This window comes from Pinus tabuliformis, chromosome 9, assembly GCF_031772625.1.
Source record: "Pinus tabuliformis cultivar Carrire ecotype Pingquan chromosome 9, CPIR1, whole genome shotgun sequence".
NCBI lineage: Eukaryota > Viridiplantae > Streptophyta > Pinopsida > Pinales > Pinaceae > Pinus > Pinus tabuliformis.
This window is the reverse complement of record NC_142307.1, coordinates 890159810-890178888: the sequence shown is the minus strand read 5'-3', so window position 1 is coordinate 890178888 and position 19079 is coordinate 890159810. Positions and strand designations below refer to the sequence as shown.

Genomic DNA, 19079 nt, shown 5'->3' with positions numbered 1-19079 from the left:
ATCATCAATACCAAATTATAAAAATCAAAGTTACCCATTCATGATAGTTTTTAAGATGTCATTTTATGCTACTACCTCTTTATGAGATCATTGTTCCTTTATATAGTCTATATTCATACTTAAATCCTTCTTCATGCTTTCTTCCTTTCAAATATCAGTCAATGAGTTTGTGGAGTAAAATAATCAAGCTTCAAAATCATGTTTAGTAGAGTTTATGCAACTCCCTATGAAGTTGTTCATATTTTATTCTTAAATAGACCAAATAAGATGTTGATCAATATCATGCTTCAGGAGACAATATCGAATGTTTTTCAGCTTCATCATGAGTTTTTCCCATCTATCATGTTTCTATATAAATGGAAGAGTTATTCCATATCCATCATGCTTCTATTTGTTGAGCAATCAGAGTGAAGAGTTTTTTTCATTCTTTTCTTATCCAAAACATACCATGCTTGTGCTACAAAGCATATTTTTTGTGACAATCTCTTCCCACAAGAGTTCTACCTTTTAATGAGAACCTCTTAAAGATATACATACCTCTTCCTTTATGCTTGCCATCTAGTATTCTTTATTTTGAATGAGTTGTATCTCTTCTTGAGGATGATGTATAGAATGATGTTTAAAATGAGATTCCTTCTTTAAGATTAGAAGTACTCTATTATATATTTATGTTGCAACATAATTATCTTACATTTCTGCAAGATTCTACGAACTAGCTTCCATAATTTTAGTAGAAATATGTTTTTGTCATATTACAAAGATTCATTCACATAGTGAATAACCTTAATAATCATTATCAAGGACCCTTGTGATCCTTTCTAGTCAGTAGATTGCCTTTATAATTTTGTGAATGCCAAAAATCAATTGCATAAATTGTGGAGTGTTGTACGGTCCAAAATATTCTATGTTTTCTTGATGATTGCTACTTATGAGATGAAACTGACAGTGTCAACTCTAATTATTCCAATGCTTTATGCTTCTTTCCATGATTCCAAGCTTCTAAAACCAAAATTCTTCTACAAATGTAATTGTACATGCTACTATAACTGACATCTTCTAATGAAAAAAGAAAACATATTTTAAGTAGATCTGATAGTGGGGGAGTCCTTCAATAATATAGATCCTTGGTTTTTTCATTCTCCGGTTTCTTCTTGGGTTCTTTATTTTCGTCAGTTGTATGTCCTCCACTTCTTTCCTTCCTCTTATTGTTCTTCTTGATTTGTGGGTCTTTGGAACAATTTATTTTAAATTTTCCATATTCATTACATCCAAACCACTGCACTTTGGACATCTCTAGATTTCTTCATGGTTGATTGATGTTCCTTGGACGAGGTTCAAACTTTCCAAACTTCCCTTTCTTCTTCTTTACTTTAGCAGCAAAATCTTGAGATCTTTCATTTAGTTTCGTGTCCTCTTTTTCCTTTATTCTTTCTTCTTCTATCATACATAAAGACCATATCTCATCAAAATTCAGAGTATCCTTTCTTGAATAAATGGTTTTCACAAAGCCACTCCATTCAGGAGGTAATGTCTTGCATATACAAGTTATTAGTTCAAAATCATAAGCAACTTCTATAATCCCTTGTAATTTATCCCTCAATTATGATACTTTTAAGAGATATGAGGTCAAGCCTTCATCATTTGATAACCTTGTCTTGTAAATCTTATTCCTTAGAGATATATTCTTACCTATAATGCTACTAAATACAAATTCACCAACTTGTCATTTATTGCTTTAGATGTGCCCAAATATGCAACAAAAGGATTGAAGTGATCCTTAATGTATTCAATGAGAATCCTTTGATCTCTCACTTCTCCTTTCATGTACTTGGACCATTCTTGAGGCTTATCTTTCCTTGGTTCTACAAGTTTTCCTAGAACATGGTCCATGACTTCATTTTCTAAAAGTATCAAATCTATTGTTTTCTTCCATGCTTGAAATTTTATTAACCTCGCAAGATTATTTCTTTCCTTACAAAATGAAGTTGTTTGATTTGAAGATAAATCCATAGATAATAATGTACTATTACTTGATATAAGAGTATTTATCTTGATAAAGATATATTCAAATACATCGATGTTCCCAAGACTTCCAAGAGACTTCAAAGATGCCCTAGAGTGATGACTTCTAGGATGCCTTGAATAGTAGTGACTTCAAGCTACTTAAAATAATGTAGATGATGTTCCCAGGATTCTTGATGCTTCCTTGTCTTCCAAAGAACCTTCAAAATATTTCAAGATAAAAAACCTTCAATGGAGGAGTAGTAGCCTTCCTTCAAGATGAAACTTTTTTAGTCCTCTTTCTTGTATTATTCCTTATTCCCTTTCCTATGTCCTTCCTTATATCCTTCCTTGTGTTTTTCTTGTGTCCTTCCTGCAAATGATGTCATTCAAGGTATCTTTGATGAAATTATTCTCATTTTGCCAACAAGAGTGATCTTCAAGCTACCTTTTCCTTCACCGTAGCTCTAATACCATGTTGAGAAATCGATAGGGGCAACAATTAGGGTGATTTCTCTTTACTTGATAATTGATTGTCAAGTTATTTTGGCTTCTTATTACTTTATTATGTTAGTTCCTCAAACAATTACCAAAACCATAAACCATGAAAATCACAAATAGACAATGAACATAATATGCAGGCTCCAAGCTAGGGCAAAACCCCTTCAAGGGGAAAATCCATAAAAAAAAAAAAAAAAAAAAAATGTTCTTATAGAATCAGATCAAATGAGAAATCCAAGACCCAAACAACAAGACCAAGACCTCCAACAAGACCTAAGCCATCCCTCCTCCCAAGTTCTTCCAATAAGATAAAGTCAACTCAAGTCAAAACCTTCCAAACTAGCTCCAGATTCATAATTTGGCCACCAGCTTCATAATTTCAGATCCTAGTGTTTGAATTTCAAACCTACAACTTTGGTTCCTATAGTAGCTTTAAAATTTCGCACGTGTTAGATATTTAGGGTAGATTTTTAGAGCAAAAACTTTGATTTTCTTCCTAATTTCTCTCTCTTGCTTCCCAGCTCCTTGTTTTGGAGATAGAATTTTCTTGAGTGGTGCTTCAAGTGAAGTCGAACTATCTCTATATACACACATCCAAGAGGTTGAATTACCCCTTTTGGGGCCAACTTGGTGTTGTGGGTACAAAAATTATAATTCCGACTCAAATAAAGTATTTTTTTCCACTTTGTTTTCAAAGTCGAAATGGGACTTGACTCTAAAAAAAAAAATGACGGATGAAAAATATGATTTCAACTTAATAAACCTTAGAAGTATGAAGAACATTCTTAACCTAGATGAACAAATCATTTGAGCATGAAACCCATGCTTGAAAAGTAATATTTAATTTTCTTATTTTGATCTTTACATGAAATATACAATAACATAAGTATAATAGAAATCGTGAAGCCCAAACTTAGTTACATTTTCTAACACCCTCCATTGTTGAGAAAACCATAGCATACCAAGATATGGGTCCACTAGAGAACATATATAGATTATTAGAATTGAAAGCATGCTTGTCATGTGTAGACGAGACAAAAGCATAAGGCATTACTGACACTGACGAATGTTTTATAGGACTGCTCGCCAAGAGCGGAAACGAGCCTAAAGAAGGAATTCAACAATCCATGATGCCACCTATAGCCATGGCCGAGATAATCCTCTCCATGTAATGACAAAGTTAAATTATGAACCAGTGAGTTGAGAAAGGGATGGTGTACAACAACCAAGGCCAAGTTAATGTTACCATCACATGGGAATTTAACAAAGAGTGCAAGTTCACAGAGGGATAAAAATGATGGGCTAGATGGCCTCTTATTCTAGGTGGCCTCATCATCGCGGCGATAGTCGTCGGGCTCAAGCACCTGTCGTGAGGGAGATAACGGTTATTAATATTAACCTTATGAATATCAATAACATATTCAAGAGTGGAAAGCAAGAGGGGTCATTTGTTTCCTCGAGGGACCTATAGAAACATCTTATGCTTGGGGATTGGGAATTAGATCAAACAATCGGGAAGATGCATGCACATTTCCTCGAAGCTTAACTCTAACACATGCTCATAGTATAAATTCTCTAATAATTATCAGCAACTCTAGGATCATAATTTTCCATTTGGTGGTTTCCTCTCTTCCAAAAGATAGTAAATTGAAAATATCTTTAAAAGATTCAAACCTCTCCTTCCAAAATTCCAAGCCTATAAGTTGTTTCATTTTCCTCGAAAAAATAATCAAAAAATTAAATAAATTTTCCAACAAAGGGGCTAATTTGGATATGGGAATGTTATGGATCAATGGGAAAGAGTCAATATGTTCTATCCCCTAATGCTTCCTCTACTCCTTAAATTAATATGTTAATTAGAATTTGTAAAATTCTCTGTATTTTTGGAGAAATGTACGCCTTTAGATATAATAGGTATGTTTTAGAGATAATATGGATTTTTGGGAGTACTAGCAATTGGGAAGATTTCATTTTAGTTTCAGTGTACCACTTAGTTCTTGCCCTATTTTGATTTAATTATATGCTCCAATTGCATCATTTCTTTTAATATAAAATTCTTGTAATGGTAAAAAAAATGTCGATAACATATTGCATTTTAACAAGTTGGGGAAAATGGGGGGGGTTATATTTCTATCATAAGGAAGAGATGAATTTATCTTTTCAGTGGGGGATTTTTTCAACCACAACTAACCAAGCTAAGGCCTTGGCATTACATCTAAAGGTTCTATAGGCAACCCATATTAAACTAACCTTACAATTATTAGTGATTCATCTCTTATCATAAGGCGTATGAGAAAATAAAACCATGTGGAACTATTATATATTGGAAAGGGTGATATCAAAAATCCAACAAGAGGAAATATAATTTGGCCCAATCAAATATGTTCATGCCTTAAGAGAATTAAATCGACCAAAAAATAGTTTGGGAAACTCTACTACTCAATTAGTTGTTGAGAACATTAGGTCCAGAGGGGAGATTATATTATCTCCAATCCCATGGTTAGTTAATTATTTATCAATCTAATGGAAGATATGACATGTAATTAAATTAAATCAATGGGCCCATGTAAATCCAAGTGGCATTTTTCTCCCATGTGAATTGGGTATGCATTAGTCCCATTTGTACATCCACATACTGTTGGGGAAAGGATGTAGAATAATATGTTATCATTGTTCAAAATGGTGATTAAAGGTAACATAGCTCTATGTGGTGTGAACTTAGTTTTTTCACTGTTCAAATCCATGGTAATGAATTCTAGAAGCCCTAATCCAGTTGCTAGTCAAGAAATTGGTTGGCTTCCCGAGGTGTGTCGCAATCTAGTGGTTCTAGAAGATTGTTCTATGGGCATATGTTCTAGTTCATACCTATTGTTTGAACTCAAAAATTTAGGCATGAAGGACCATAGGAATTTTGTTTAGTTAGTAATATCTAATATTTTAAGGCTTCAGCAAGCCTAAGGCACCATGAGAATTTTATTTTACCAATCACTACAAAATTATTAACTACTTCAATCAATTCCATGACCAGAAGGTTACCCTGAATTAGTGGAAGTTGAATTGTTGGAAATGATGGTTCAACAAAGGAGGAAAGTTACAAAGCTAGAGGATTAATGCAACATACTTCATCATATGATGAAGTTTTTGGCTATAAAAACTAAGCTTTGGATGTTAATTAATGAAGAAGACTCAATCCAATAGGCTCCAAGTGAGGAGCAGATGGAATTAATGAAGCAACAAGATCAATCCCCCAAGGGACGAGCAAAAGGATAATCATTATGATGATATCTATTTAAATCTAAGTTTTTATAAATTTTATAAAATAGTATGATTCTAAAATATTTCAATAAGAAATATGTGAAAATTCCTTAAATTGTAGCAACTATAATTTATTCTTCTAACTAATTATCAATTTATTTTTTATACGGAAAAAATGAATAAATCACACTACAATTTTTCACAGATATAAAATGTGTTGTGGAAAATAAACTGGAAGCTAAGAAAATAAAGCGCACACACAATAAACTCAACACCGATGTTTTTGGACTAACGTCCCCAAAAAAACCCTGAAGGGAAAACTGATGCAACAGATGACGGTTTATTTTATTATTATGCAACAATAAAATCTAAGTACAATAATATGGATGCCCAACTCGCTATCATTAGCAAATTATATGGCGAAAATATCTATGAGAAAAATTGTCTCGCTCCACAATTGATTGAGCTCCAAATTTTTCTCAACCTGGGCTATACGAAATGCCCCTGCGCAACCTTTGTGCAATGCTTATGCAAGCCCTCTTTGCATTTCCTCTAGAACTACCTTAAATTTGTCTCTCTTCCTGATTCTGCCTCTAGAAATCACTTTCTTGGCCTTCTAATGAAAAAATCTAGCCACTAGCAACTAAATCAATCTCCTCTCTAGTTGAAACGAACTGGTCATTTGAAGCTCCTTCGTAGTCCCTTCGTAGCCTCTCTGAGGAATATTGTGGCCTCCCTTCTGCTAACTCTCTGGCACTGAAACCTCCATAGAAAATATCTAATGTTTCTCACTAAATCACTGATTCTCTCCTTATTTGGCTTGAACTCCTCTTCCTGCTAAATCTCTGCAACTAGATAGCTTGATCTACCAAGGAACTCGCTCCCTCTATGTCTCAAGTGTGTCTATCTCCATCCCATCAATTTGCTCTTATATTCTCTCATTGGAGCTTCAACTACCATGATTAGATCCCCATCAATGGCTAAGATCATCTTTGACTCTATCTGTGTGATTCTCTGGAGAATTCTTGACTTTACTTAATTAATTCTTATTAATTAACCAGTTTTCCTAAGTTAGACTTAGGAAAATTTTAAATGATGTCTAATTAATTTAATTAAGGTGTTATGCAAGCTTATCTCATGACACCTTTTATTGGTTTTGGAAATCACATGTTCCTTAGCCTATTTGACACAATCTAAGACTAGAACACATGTCTAATGCTACAAAAATTAACACTCCATCTTAGCGAGGAAGGTGTTCTCTCCATCTCAATATTCTAACATATTTATTTATGTAGTCAGGCCATGTTGTTAGTGTCTAACATTTGCAACAACCTGTCACTGTCCACCAAGCCACTACGCGTACTCTGATTAATTTTCTAACTTTGTAGCTAAATCACTATAAATTCTCGTTGTTATTGACACTGCACTATGCATCCCTGCACTACTACCAACACTGCTTGTGTGGGATTTGATCTCATGCTACTATTGATATTGTAACTACTGCAATTGGGAACTGATCTAGTAGTGTCCCTACAACTCAAAATTGTAACTATCCCTTGAGACTATGATTACAACTAGTCTAGGCTCTATCTAATGAGTAATTGTTTGCGCCCAACTCTCTTTACACCCCTCTGGTCTCTGACTTTAAACTAGCTCTACACTGTCTCTCAAGATCTGACTACACCTTTCGACATCTCAATCCTCCTGCTATTGAATATTGTGGGGCCCCCATATCCAAGGTAATGATCCAAGAGGAAATACTTGTTTGATGTTGTCCACCTTGGACCCTACCCAATCCTACATTTGTTAAGCCTTACACTCTTCCTCCATCTGGAGGTATAGTCGTTATCAATGTAAACTCCTCCAACCTAGAGGTTAACTCACCTATCTCTTTTGAAGTTGTGGTCAAATACTCCCCCTTCTTTTCCTTCTTTTTCTTGTGAGACTAGGTGTTGTAGTGACTAAACTTGCCACAACTAAAGCATTTTATCTTCGATAGATCCTTCTTCTTTTTCTCGCCTCCTTTTGAGATGTGTCCTTAACTGGGGCCCTTCTCTACCTTTCCCTTACTAGCAAGGGATACATTCTCATCCTCCTTCTCAACCTTCGGCCCTTTGTTGTTGTTGCTGGTAGTACCCTCAACTAGATTGGGTCCAAGCTCCTCTTGTGTAAAGTCACTCCATAGGTGTTCCCAATTAGGCATTTTGTCTCGTCTAGTAATCCCCTGAGCGAAAGTGGCCCACTCTTTGGTAAACCCATTCATATCTATTTGCACAAGTTCACTTTCATTTGGTTTCTCTCCTACAACTTCTAGCTCATCTCAGACATTCTGAATTCTGGTGAGATAGGGAATCACTTATTCACCCTTTTGCATCTCTATGGTCCTCAAATTCTCCTTAAGAATCATTTTACGACTCTATGATGGATCCTAGTATAGTTTCAAAACAGATTCCCACATTTCCATTGTTGTATTATTCTCACCAATATGCAAGACAACATGATCTCAGACTCCTTACAAGACCATTCTCTTTTCTTTGGCCTTATCCTTCTTATATTGATGAAACTGGATATGATTTGTCAGTTCAGCTACTACTATTGTCACAAACTCTTTCAAGTCATACTTATCCAAAAGGAATTGCATCCTAGCCTTCCAGGCACCAAAGTTTGAGGCTTCGTCAATTTTATCCTGATCTCTAAGACCCACTGTGACCATCCCTGTGAAACTCAAATAACTGGAGATTAAAAATGGAAATCTCCTTCTCCTCCTTGCTCATCCTTCTCTCTGTTACTTGCACTCCCTTCTAGAATCCACAAATCTACTCTTGTTTCCTTCAGAAATCCTTCTTTGGTCCTCACACTACCTATTATTCCTCAACCAGGAAACTCGTTCAACCTTCTAGAAGCCCTTCTCTTGAATATGGCGCACGATCTTATACTCCTAAATCTCGCACTCGCTAACTAGATAAACCATTGTGGTCTACTGCTACTGGAAATCTCAGATCTCCTCCTAGAAACTAGATCTAGAAACCCTCTAAGAAATTATGGAAACTCCTCTTCAGTGTGCTTTTCTCTTCATGTCCCTGCATAGATCTGCAATTGAAACCTTCACTAAAAAAATTCTACACCTAGATCTTCTCAATGAGCTAACTAATATGCTCACTAGAATCCTCTATCTAGCAATTCTATTGCCTACAAATTTTGCTTCTGAGGTTATTCAAATTTTTCCTCCACCTAGAACTGGAAATCGAACCCTCTTCCTCTGCAATTTTCACTACACAAATCTGAAGAAATTGTGCCCAAATCTCCCTCTGAAATTGCACATTTTTTCTCCTCTCGCTACTAAGCCTCTAATTAGATCAATAATGCTCTTATACCATGTGAAAAATCCTTATATGGCAGTAGCTTGAATTTATTCTTATAACTGATTAGCGAATTATTTATTATATGGAAAATAACAAAGAAATCACACTAAAAGATTACAGCAGAGGATCATCATGGAAGGAAGATTAGAGGAACTCTCAGAGCAGGAAAAACACCTTCAGGCACAAATATCAGAACGAGCAAAGCAAGAAGAAATACTATGGAAGAAAAAATCAAGAGTTAGATGGCTTAAGGAGGGCGAAAGAAACACAAAGTTTTTTCATCGCACTACTGTTCAGAGGAGAATGAACAACAACATCACTCACATCCAGAATAGGCAAGGAGAACGAGTGGAAAAACATGAGGATATATAACAAGAGCTTCTTACCTACTTCAAGCAGGTTCACCAAAAACCTCAAGTAGATAGGAAGCCAGCCATAGAGAAGATAACCAAGAATATCCCTAAAATCATAACAAAGGAACACAATCAGCTCCTCCTCAGGCCAATTTCTTTACAGGAGGTGGAACATGCAATGCGACAATTAAAAGAAGGAAAAGTGCCTGGCCCTGATGGCTTTACTTCCAACTTCTTCCATAACTATTGGGATCTAATTAAAGAGGAGGTTTGGCAGGTCATTGAGGAATCCAGGACTAATCGATGGATGCTTCCCTCCATGAATGCAACCTTCATCACCCTCATCCCCAAGGAAGCACAATCTCAGACTCCTGATAAATTCAGGCCTATCGCTCTTTGCAATGTCATTTACAAAATAGTTTCCAAAGTTATTGCCTCGAGACTAAAACCGCTGCTACCATTACTCATATCGCCAGAGCAATCAGGCTATGTGGAAGGCCGGAAAATCACGGATGGCATCATTCTCACTCACGAGATTATTCATTCCTTGAAGCAGTCCAAAAAAGCAGGTATGCTTCTTAAAATAGATCTCTCTAAAGCTTTTGATAGTTTGAGCTGGAATTATATTCAAAAGATGCTGACTTCCTTTGGTTTCTCCCCTCCTTGGGTTAGATGGGTCATGAGTCTAATATCTTCCACCTTCTTTTCCATTCTGGTCAATGGTATCCCCTCCACCCCTTTTAATACCTCCAGGGGAATTCGACTAGGTGATCCCCTCTCCCCTTTTCTGCTCGTCATGATGGCGGAAGGGCTTGGTAGAAGCATCGAAAAATCTCTCCATTCCTATAAATTAAGAGGCCTCTCCTTTCCCAACTCCCCTATTTTTACCCACCAACAATTCATGGATGATAACATGTTGTTTGGCCATCCTTCGGTCCAGGAAACTCTCAAATTAAAATCCCTTTTGACTGAATTCTCGGATTCCTCTGGAGCGAGCATAAACAAGGCTAAATCCCAAATTTTTTTCTTTCATACCCCTGTTGTTACTCAATCTTCTATAGCTCGTATCCTTGGATTCCCAATAACTGCTCTCCCTTCCAAATACCTGGGAGCTCCCATGACTAATACAGCTCTGAAGCACTCATCTTGGCACCTGCTCTTGGAAAAATTGGAAGCTCGACTCTCATCCTGGACTTACAGATCCCTCAATATGGCCAGCCGTTTAGTCTTAATCAAAGTTGTTCTGCAATCTATGCCTTTGTATCTTTTTTCAGTTTTGGCAGTGCCAAAATGGGTCCTCAAGGAAATCAAACATCTTCAAAGATCCTTTATGTGGGGCAATTCGGGACAAAATCGCAAATGGGCTCTTGTGAAATGGGACACAATTTGCCTTCCAAAAATCTCAAGAGGTACAGGGCTTCGTGATCCCCAACACAGTAATGTTGTCATGGGAGCGTGCATCTGGTGGAAATGGCTCAAGGCACCGCACACTCCCTAGGCTATCCTCTGGACAGCAAAATATTCCAACAACCGACCTATAGATGATCTAATTCAACTCACAGAAGTTGGCCCAGGATCCTTAATCTGGAATGCAGCTAAACAACACAAGGACTTAATTCAACAGCACAGCTTCTGGGAGGTTAGGGATGGTAATAATGCAAGGTTCTGGGAAGACTCCTGGCAGCAGAGACCCAGGCTAAGGGAACTGATCCAACCTCAACAAATACCAGATTGGGAAGTGCAAGTGATGGCCAAGGTCAATCAATACTGGAGGCCCACTATATCGCAAGGATACATACAGTGGATAAGCACGGATCACATCATCAGACAAGGCACGGATTCCGTTCAGCAGAATCTGGAGGCAGAAGGAAAATTCACTATTCAGATAGGAAGGATGTTTTCAAATGGGGTTATGAGGCAAGAGGAACCTTTACCACACATGAGGCTTACAACATAATCATAAGGAATCACACAGTCAAAGATCCTCTTTGGAACAAAGTTTGGGCCCCCATCATTTGGCCAAAAGTGTCCACTTTCCTTCGGTTACTCTATCAAAATAAAATCCTCACTTGGGACAATCTTCGAAAGATAAGCTTTCATGGGCCCTCCATATGTCCTAACTGCAAGCAAGAGGAAGAAACCACTATGCACCTCATGAATTCATGCCCATTAGCACACAGACTTTGGGAAAAAGTAAACTTCGGATGCCAAAAGGATGGATGAATTAAAGAGGATATCCCCACCAATGTATGCAATTGGGTAATGAATCCATATAAGAGCAAATTGTTAAACTCTTTATGGAAACTTATCCCAGGCCTTCTCATGTGGACAATATGGAAAGAAAGAAACTGACACATCTTCAAGGACCAATCCTCACCTTTAGAAGTCCTCTGCAACACTGTTTGCCAAAACATTCAGGAAACCTTATTACTTTAAACTTGGCACGAAGAAGACTTTCCTTCCCTTCCATGGGAACAAAATATATGGGCCAACTAGAAACTACAGTGGAACCAAGAACTGGCAATCCATGGTAAACGTTCATCAAAGAGCAAGATACCAAACAAATGGATCCCTCCACCCCAACCCATGATACAACTTAACTTTGATGGAGCCTCAAAAGGCAATCCAGGCAAAGCAGGATTTGGAGGAGTATTCTGATATCATAAAGGCACACCCCTTCTAACCTTCATAGGCTCAAATGGATGGGATACGAATAACTCGACTGAATTAGAAGGGTTATGGCAAGGGCTTCTCTTAGCTCAAATTCATGGTTTCTTCCCACTCTTGATTGAAGGTGATTCTCAGATTCTCATAAACATGGTTAATAAGATTCTGCAGGGGACACCGTCAAACAAAGTGGTCAACAGCTAGAGATTGGCGGAAAGACTTGAACTCATTGAAATGTGGCTCTCTACCCACAGAGCAGTCAATTTCAAACACATTCGTAGGGATGGCAACAAAGTGGTTGATCTTTTAGCTAACATAGGGGTGGATAGTGGAATGGATCTACATGCAGGCTCACTCGCCACTATTGCCACTGCGCTCCAGCTAAAGGAATACAATGATTTGGTGAAGATTGAAATGGCTCAGGGAGAAGAAGCACACCCGGATGCAGGTGACAACCAAGCCATTTATAATGATTAGACTGATGGGCAGCGAGAGGATGGGCCACATGGCCGTCTGCGTTCCCTCCCATGCCAGCCTGAAACGAATTCATGGCGACCTGCAAGTCTCATTAAATGGGTACTCTGACCGAGATTTACCCATCATGCGCACTACAATGGATTCAACTAGCCATAATGCTGCTCTTCCCCCCTCGCTCCATAGCATATGCCCACCTCAGGCTGCTGAACCCTGTTCTCGCACTGTTACCGGGAGCCGTTGCTGGTTGTTAAGCTGTGTAGACCTTGGTAATGGGCATCACTTCTCCCAAACCAGGCTCTGCAATTTGACATCAGCCCAGTCTTCCCTTTCTCATTCTCTACTCAATCCTTTAGCCAACTCCCCCACTGATAGCTCGGCTTTACATTCTGTCATGGCACACATTCGTCACCGAATGCGTAGCAGAAGAGGGGGATGTTGTGGTGGTAGTGTCCGCCCTCCTACGATGCCTAGCCCTGACTCCACCTCCCCCTCCCCTTCACCTGACATTCCCAACCCATATGGCTCCTTCTCAAGCAGGTATCCTGATACCTGTAGTGGTGCTAGCCGAAGAGACGTTGTTGTCCATACAGCCAACTTTCCTCTCCCCTCTCACCTGGCTCCCCACTCAACACAATTTCACTTCCACAGCACCCTGAACGGACCTGTCATTATTGCCACTATCACCATCGTTTTCTCTGAGGAAAACAATCCACAGGATGCTCTATCGAGAAACACTGCAGCACAGCAACAAGATGCTCACAGGCTCAGGAGTGACCGAGACTCAAGCAAACAACCAATGGACGAGGAGATGGTCACCTTGCATAGCAAGGCTCTGGGTGGTGGTCAGCATGTTGTGGAAGGAAAATCTGGAGACACGGAAACACCTGGTGGTAGAGTGGTCGACACGTCAAGGCTGCATGCAGCTTCTGGCAGCTCTGGTGGCGCTCAATCAACTCGTGGGCCTCAAACCAGCGTGTCAGAGGAGGAGGATGACTGGTATCAGTATGCATGCCTCATCGAAGAGGAGCCCACCCCGGACGACCTCAAGTGATGACACGTGGCAGCCACTTGTCACCCTTATGCCAATTGGGTGTCTCTTCTGCTGACTGGTTCTTTTCTGAAATGATTGTTCTGATTAAACTTTCTTGGGTTTTTCTTCCATGTTTTGATATTTTTTGGTTGATGATTGATAACCCTTATGTGGGTTCTTTTTTGCCTTCATGGACTGGTTTCCCCATCGATGGGGCAGTCAAGTTATTTTTGATAGATGATGTTCAGTACTGTTGAGGCCTGTGCCTCATTGTAATCATATTTTTGTTTCATATTAATAGAATAGATTTATGTAGAAAAAAAAACAAATAAATCACACTAAAATTCTTCACCAAAATAAAATATGCCATAGAAAATAAACTGGAAGTTGAGAAAATAATGCACACATGCAATAAACTCATCGCCAGTGTTTTTGGACTAACGTCCCTAGAAAACCCCCACAGGGAAAACCAGTGTAGCAGACGAGGATTTATTTTATTATTATGCAATGGTAAAATCTAAGTACAATAATTTGGGTGCCCAACTGGTTATCCTCAGCAAATTATCTAGCCAAAATATCTATGAGACAAATTGTCTCACTCCATAGCCAATTTGGCTCCATATTAGGCTCAACCTGGGTTACATGAAATGCCCCTGCACAGCTTCTGCACAATGCTTTTGTAGGCCCTCTTCACACTGCCTATGGAACTACCTAGAATATATCTCTCTACCTGACTTTGCCTCTAGAAATTAATTGCTTGGCCCTCTAATGAAAATCCCAACCACTAGCAACTGAATCAATCTCCTCTCTGGCTAAATCGAATTGGCCCTCTGAAGCTTCTGCGCAGTCCCTGTGCAGCCTTTCTGTGGAATAATGTGACCTCCCTTCCATTGACTCTTTAGCACTGGAACCTCCACAGAAAATATCTATTTTTGCTCCCTCAATCACTAATTCTCTTCTTCTCTGGCTCGAACTCCTCTTCCTGTTGAATCTATGCAATAGGATAGCTTGATCTTCCAAGGCACTTACTCCCTTTGTGTCTCAAGTGTCTGTATCTCCATCCCATCAATTTACTCTTATAATATCTCATTGGAGTTTCAGCGGCCATGATTAGATCCCCATCAACAGCTAAGATCATCTTAGACTCGATCTGTGTGAGTCTCTAGAGCATTCTTGACTTTACTTAATTAATTCCTATAAATTAACTAGTTTTCCTAAGTTATACTTAGGAAAAATTTAAATGATGGCTAATTAATTTAATTAACGTGTTCCACAATCTTAACTCACGAAACATTTTCTAGGTTTTGGAGATCTTGTGTTCCTTAGCCTATTTTCCACAACCCGAGTCTAGAACATATGTCTGATGCTACAAAAACTAATCGAATATACTAGTAAAAATCAATATTTTTTCATTGGAAACAACAAAAGAGCAATTTATATTTTGAATGTCAAATAATTTTGTTGGGACCAAGATAGCCATACATTTTATATTACTAAGGCATGTCATTTTATTATTAAAAAAAAAACATATTCAATTTAAAACATGAAAGTGATTCTAAATCAAATTGGATGACTTTTTTAAACAAAATTATTTCATTAAAGCTTTTTTTAAATCATGAAAATAATCATAAATTTGTATAATATATATAAAATGAGAAAAAAAATTGGGTGTGTCTTATATTCTTTCCACAAGTAGCCCCACGCACGAGGGGGGTCACACGGGGGGCGATAGCCCCCCCGTTTATTCACCTGGGTGCAGCAGCGAGGTCACAGGGGGGCAGCAACCCCCCCTGTCAGGGGGTTTGAGGGGGTGGTAACCCCCCTCTACAGGGTCTGAGGCAATGCCCCGAGGAAAAGAAATAGGACCCTATATTAGGTGGGCGAACCTACCTATGGTTTTGTGCATGGTTTTTCACACATGGTTTTAGGCATGATGGTTTTCTATCCATGGTATTTTTTGTAGATACGATCAAGGGAACTATGGCTATATTCTAATCCAGGGTTAATGGATTGGGGTTTATGGATGCTTCGGCATGTATATATGTGTATTGTAACATTGAAAGGAATATAATGAAAAATCAATCTAGTAGTCTCGATTTTGGGATCCAGGAAAAAATCTCTGTGTAATTTATGTACGGGGTTAAAACCTACACCTTCAACTAAAGTTATTTAAACAATAATAGTTGTTAGTATAAATCTTATAAATAATGATATCATATTGTATTTAAATCATAAAAGTGATTCAAAATCAAATTTGATTAACTTAAAATTGATTTATTTCATTAAACCTTCGACTAAATCATGAAAATAATTCTAAATTTGTATATTAAACAAAAAAATGACCTTCAATTGAATGACTTTGAAAAGATAGTTGTTAATATTAATTTTAAATAGAAAGACGACATGCAGATCTTATTATTAAAATGATTCATAATTCATTAAAGAGCTTGAAGTTCCAAAACAATAAGATGATGGTCATTAATGGTTGTTAAGTTTACTTGTCCAACATTATTAAAAAAAAAATCAATTTTGTTTTGCATCATATTATGAGAATTTTGTGGTTTAAAATGAGCCTCTTAAGAAAACAATAAAATAATAGTCAAAATAATAAAATAAGAGATTAAAAAAATATTGTTTCCAATTGTATTTTCAACTAATCTCCTTATAGGTTTACTCAAATTTCAAGTGTATGCACCCATTGGATGCATCTGCATCCAAAGGGTGCATACACTTGACATTTCAGTAAACCCATAACGAGATAAGTCGAAAATACAATTGAAAAAAATAGTTTTCTTTTTTTTTTCTCCCATATCTACCCCTAAGGATGACATCATCATCTTGAATTTTATTAGATCTTTTGAAGTTGATTTTGTCCATACATTTTTTGCCTTGAGACACATCTTTTACCTCAAAATTTAATTAGTAAATTTTTGGAATTATTGAAACTTGGTGATAAATAGTAATGCCTAAATATGAAACATTTTTGTGAAATCACCACTAATTATTCTAAATATACTCATTAAACATGTTTGTAAAATCGCCCCTAATTGTAATTTTATTCTCTACCATGATTTGGGTCATTAATTCCTCTAAATAAATTTCATTACATAACTATAAAACTAAGTAAAATTGTTTATGTACATAGTTGGCCAATTATAAAAAAACCATAATAAAATAACACATCGACAACATAAATGTTGAAATAGCACATGAACATATCATTCTTCATTGTCATCTCCCTAATGATCTTCCTCGTTTGACATGATAGCATTGTTGTTCTTCAAAACATGTTTTGAGCTCAATTTATGCCTTAATATGAACCACCATTCCCTATCCAACATATCCTTGTGAAAAAGAACTTTGTTGCAATGTTTTGGGAAAACAAAAGACTTCTTATTTTTAGCCCACGTCTTTTTAGAGGAAATACATATCAACCCACTATCAAGATCTTCATTTATGTTATTCCAAATGAAGGTATCCCATCACTTCTACCTAAAAATACCACATTGGAAAGATGATAAGTCCACTTGCATGATCTGTCATATCCTTCCTGCATAACCTAGCTTTATATGTATTAGGTTATGATCGTGGTGGCTAGCACAACTAGATTGGTCTAATTCAATATACACTCCATAGTCAAGCGTGACACATCCATCATCAACATCCTTAGTGCAAAAATTATGTCCATATGCCTACATAGATAGGTGAAAATGCACCTATAAAATGAGAACAAAGTACAATGCCATGTGCGGCCTAGTAACTCAAGCATCAATATAAATATATGCATGTTGTAGTTCAAACACATTCATTATAAAATGAACAATTGACATATAGATATTATTACAGATTTGTTGAAAATAATCCCTATGTTTAGTGCATCCTCTTCACCACATGGGTAATAATCGAACACAACACATTTCTCTTTAGTCTAATCAACCAACCAATTGTTGGGATATGACATATTTTATTTTAATCTATCAAGATAAACACACTTCTACTATTCAACCATCTTAATTATTTCTTGTCATTGTCACATTTCCCTCTCTTCTCATCACATGACACAACCCATGGTTACATTGCCTCCACATTGTAAAGAAGAAATTTATGCATGAAATCACATTTTTAATTCATTGATGTATTCATGGAATCAAAATAAATAGTATGAGATCAAATACATATTATGTTATGCTCTTGACCTGCAAGAAGATACCAGAATACCCTATATGCGAAGAAATATACCCAGAACACAGAACAATAAGAAATAAAAGCAAGTATTTTATTATTCAGAAAGGAAAGCAATTTTCACTTGCCTCTTCGTGGGGGCAACCTCCAATAGAGCTAGGCTCAATTACAAAATAAGACACGATGCTCCTCGAGTGGAGTCTCTATCCTTTATATAGGATTCATAAATGCAATACCATGGTTCTTATTAATACCATCTATCTAATACCATGGCCCATTTGCAACTAACTATGGTCCCTTCTTTAAATGCGGGTCAACCACTTACAATTATTAATATGGGCTTTATTGACTCTTTACTTAACTATAACTATGACTCGATCCTATTACATAAATAAGGCGGTTAGGGTTGGACCCTAACATGCCCTCCCCCATAAGAATAGCCTTGTCCTCAAGGCTGAAGCTGCGGAAACTGCTGAAGGATAGTGGTTGGTTCCCAAGTCACATCTTTTGGAGAGGTGTATTTCCACTTGACGAGGACTTCCTTGATCGTGTGGCTGCGCAAGTGTCGTTCTCGTGTGTCAAGAACCTGTTCAGGTTGGAGCCAGATTGACCCTTCTTCATCCAATTTAGGTAGACTGGTTTGAATTCGGTAATGGTTCCCAATCACTTTCTTGAGGCATGAGACATGGAAGACTGGATGGATTTTTGCAGTGGGTAGCAAAGCTAGCTTGTAGGCGACTTCTCCAATGCACTAAAGTACTTGATACAGTCCATATAATTTTGGAGATAATTTTTTACAACCCTTGTCTTTGAGTGTTGTTTGCTTATATGGTTGCAGCCTCAAAAATACCTGATCCCCTTCTTGAAATTGGCATTCTGAACGATGTTGATCTGCTTGTTTCTTCATGCGTTTCTGAGCTTGATGGAGATTCTCTCTGAGGTGGGCCAGCATGGTTGTGCAGTTCTGTAGGAGTTGATCCACTGCTTGTACCTTCGAGCATCCCTTGATATAAGAAGTAGGTGAAGGAGGGAGTTGACCATAAACTTCTTCATATGGAGTCATTTTGGTGGTGGCATGATAGTTGGTGTTATATGACCATTCGGCTAAAGGTAACCACTGTACCCATAGATGTTGCTTTTCTGAAGAGAAACACCTAAGGTAGGTCTCCAGACATTTTTTGACTACTTTAGTTTGACCATCAGTTTGGGGATGATAGGAAGTACTAAGTTGTAGTTGGGTACCTTGTAGCC

The 19079-nt window shown here is 37.5% G+C and overlaps 1 protein-coding gene across 1 annotated transcript in view; it reads left to right on the top strand.

Annotated features, from left to right (window-relative positions):
* LOC149151626 (uncharacterized) overlaps positions 1 to 12616 on the top strand; it is a 62205-nt gene extending 49589 nt beyond the window's left edge. Inside the window, exon 4 of the mRNA XM_089443215.1 lies at positions 12394 to 12616. Coding sequence (XP_089299341.1) covers positions 12394 to 12616 — 223 coding nt within the window. The remainder of the gene's footprint in view (positions 1 to 12393) is intronic.
* The last annotated feature ends 6463 nt before the right edge of the window (positions 12617 to 19079 follow it).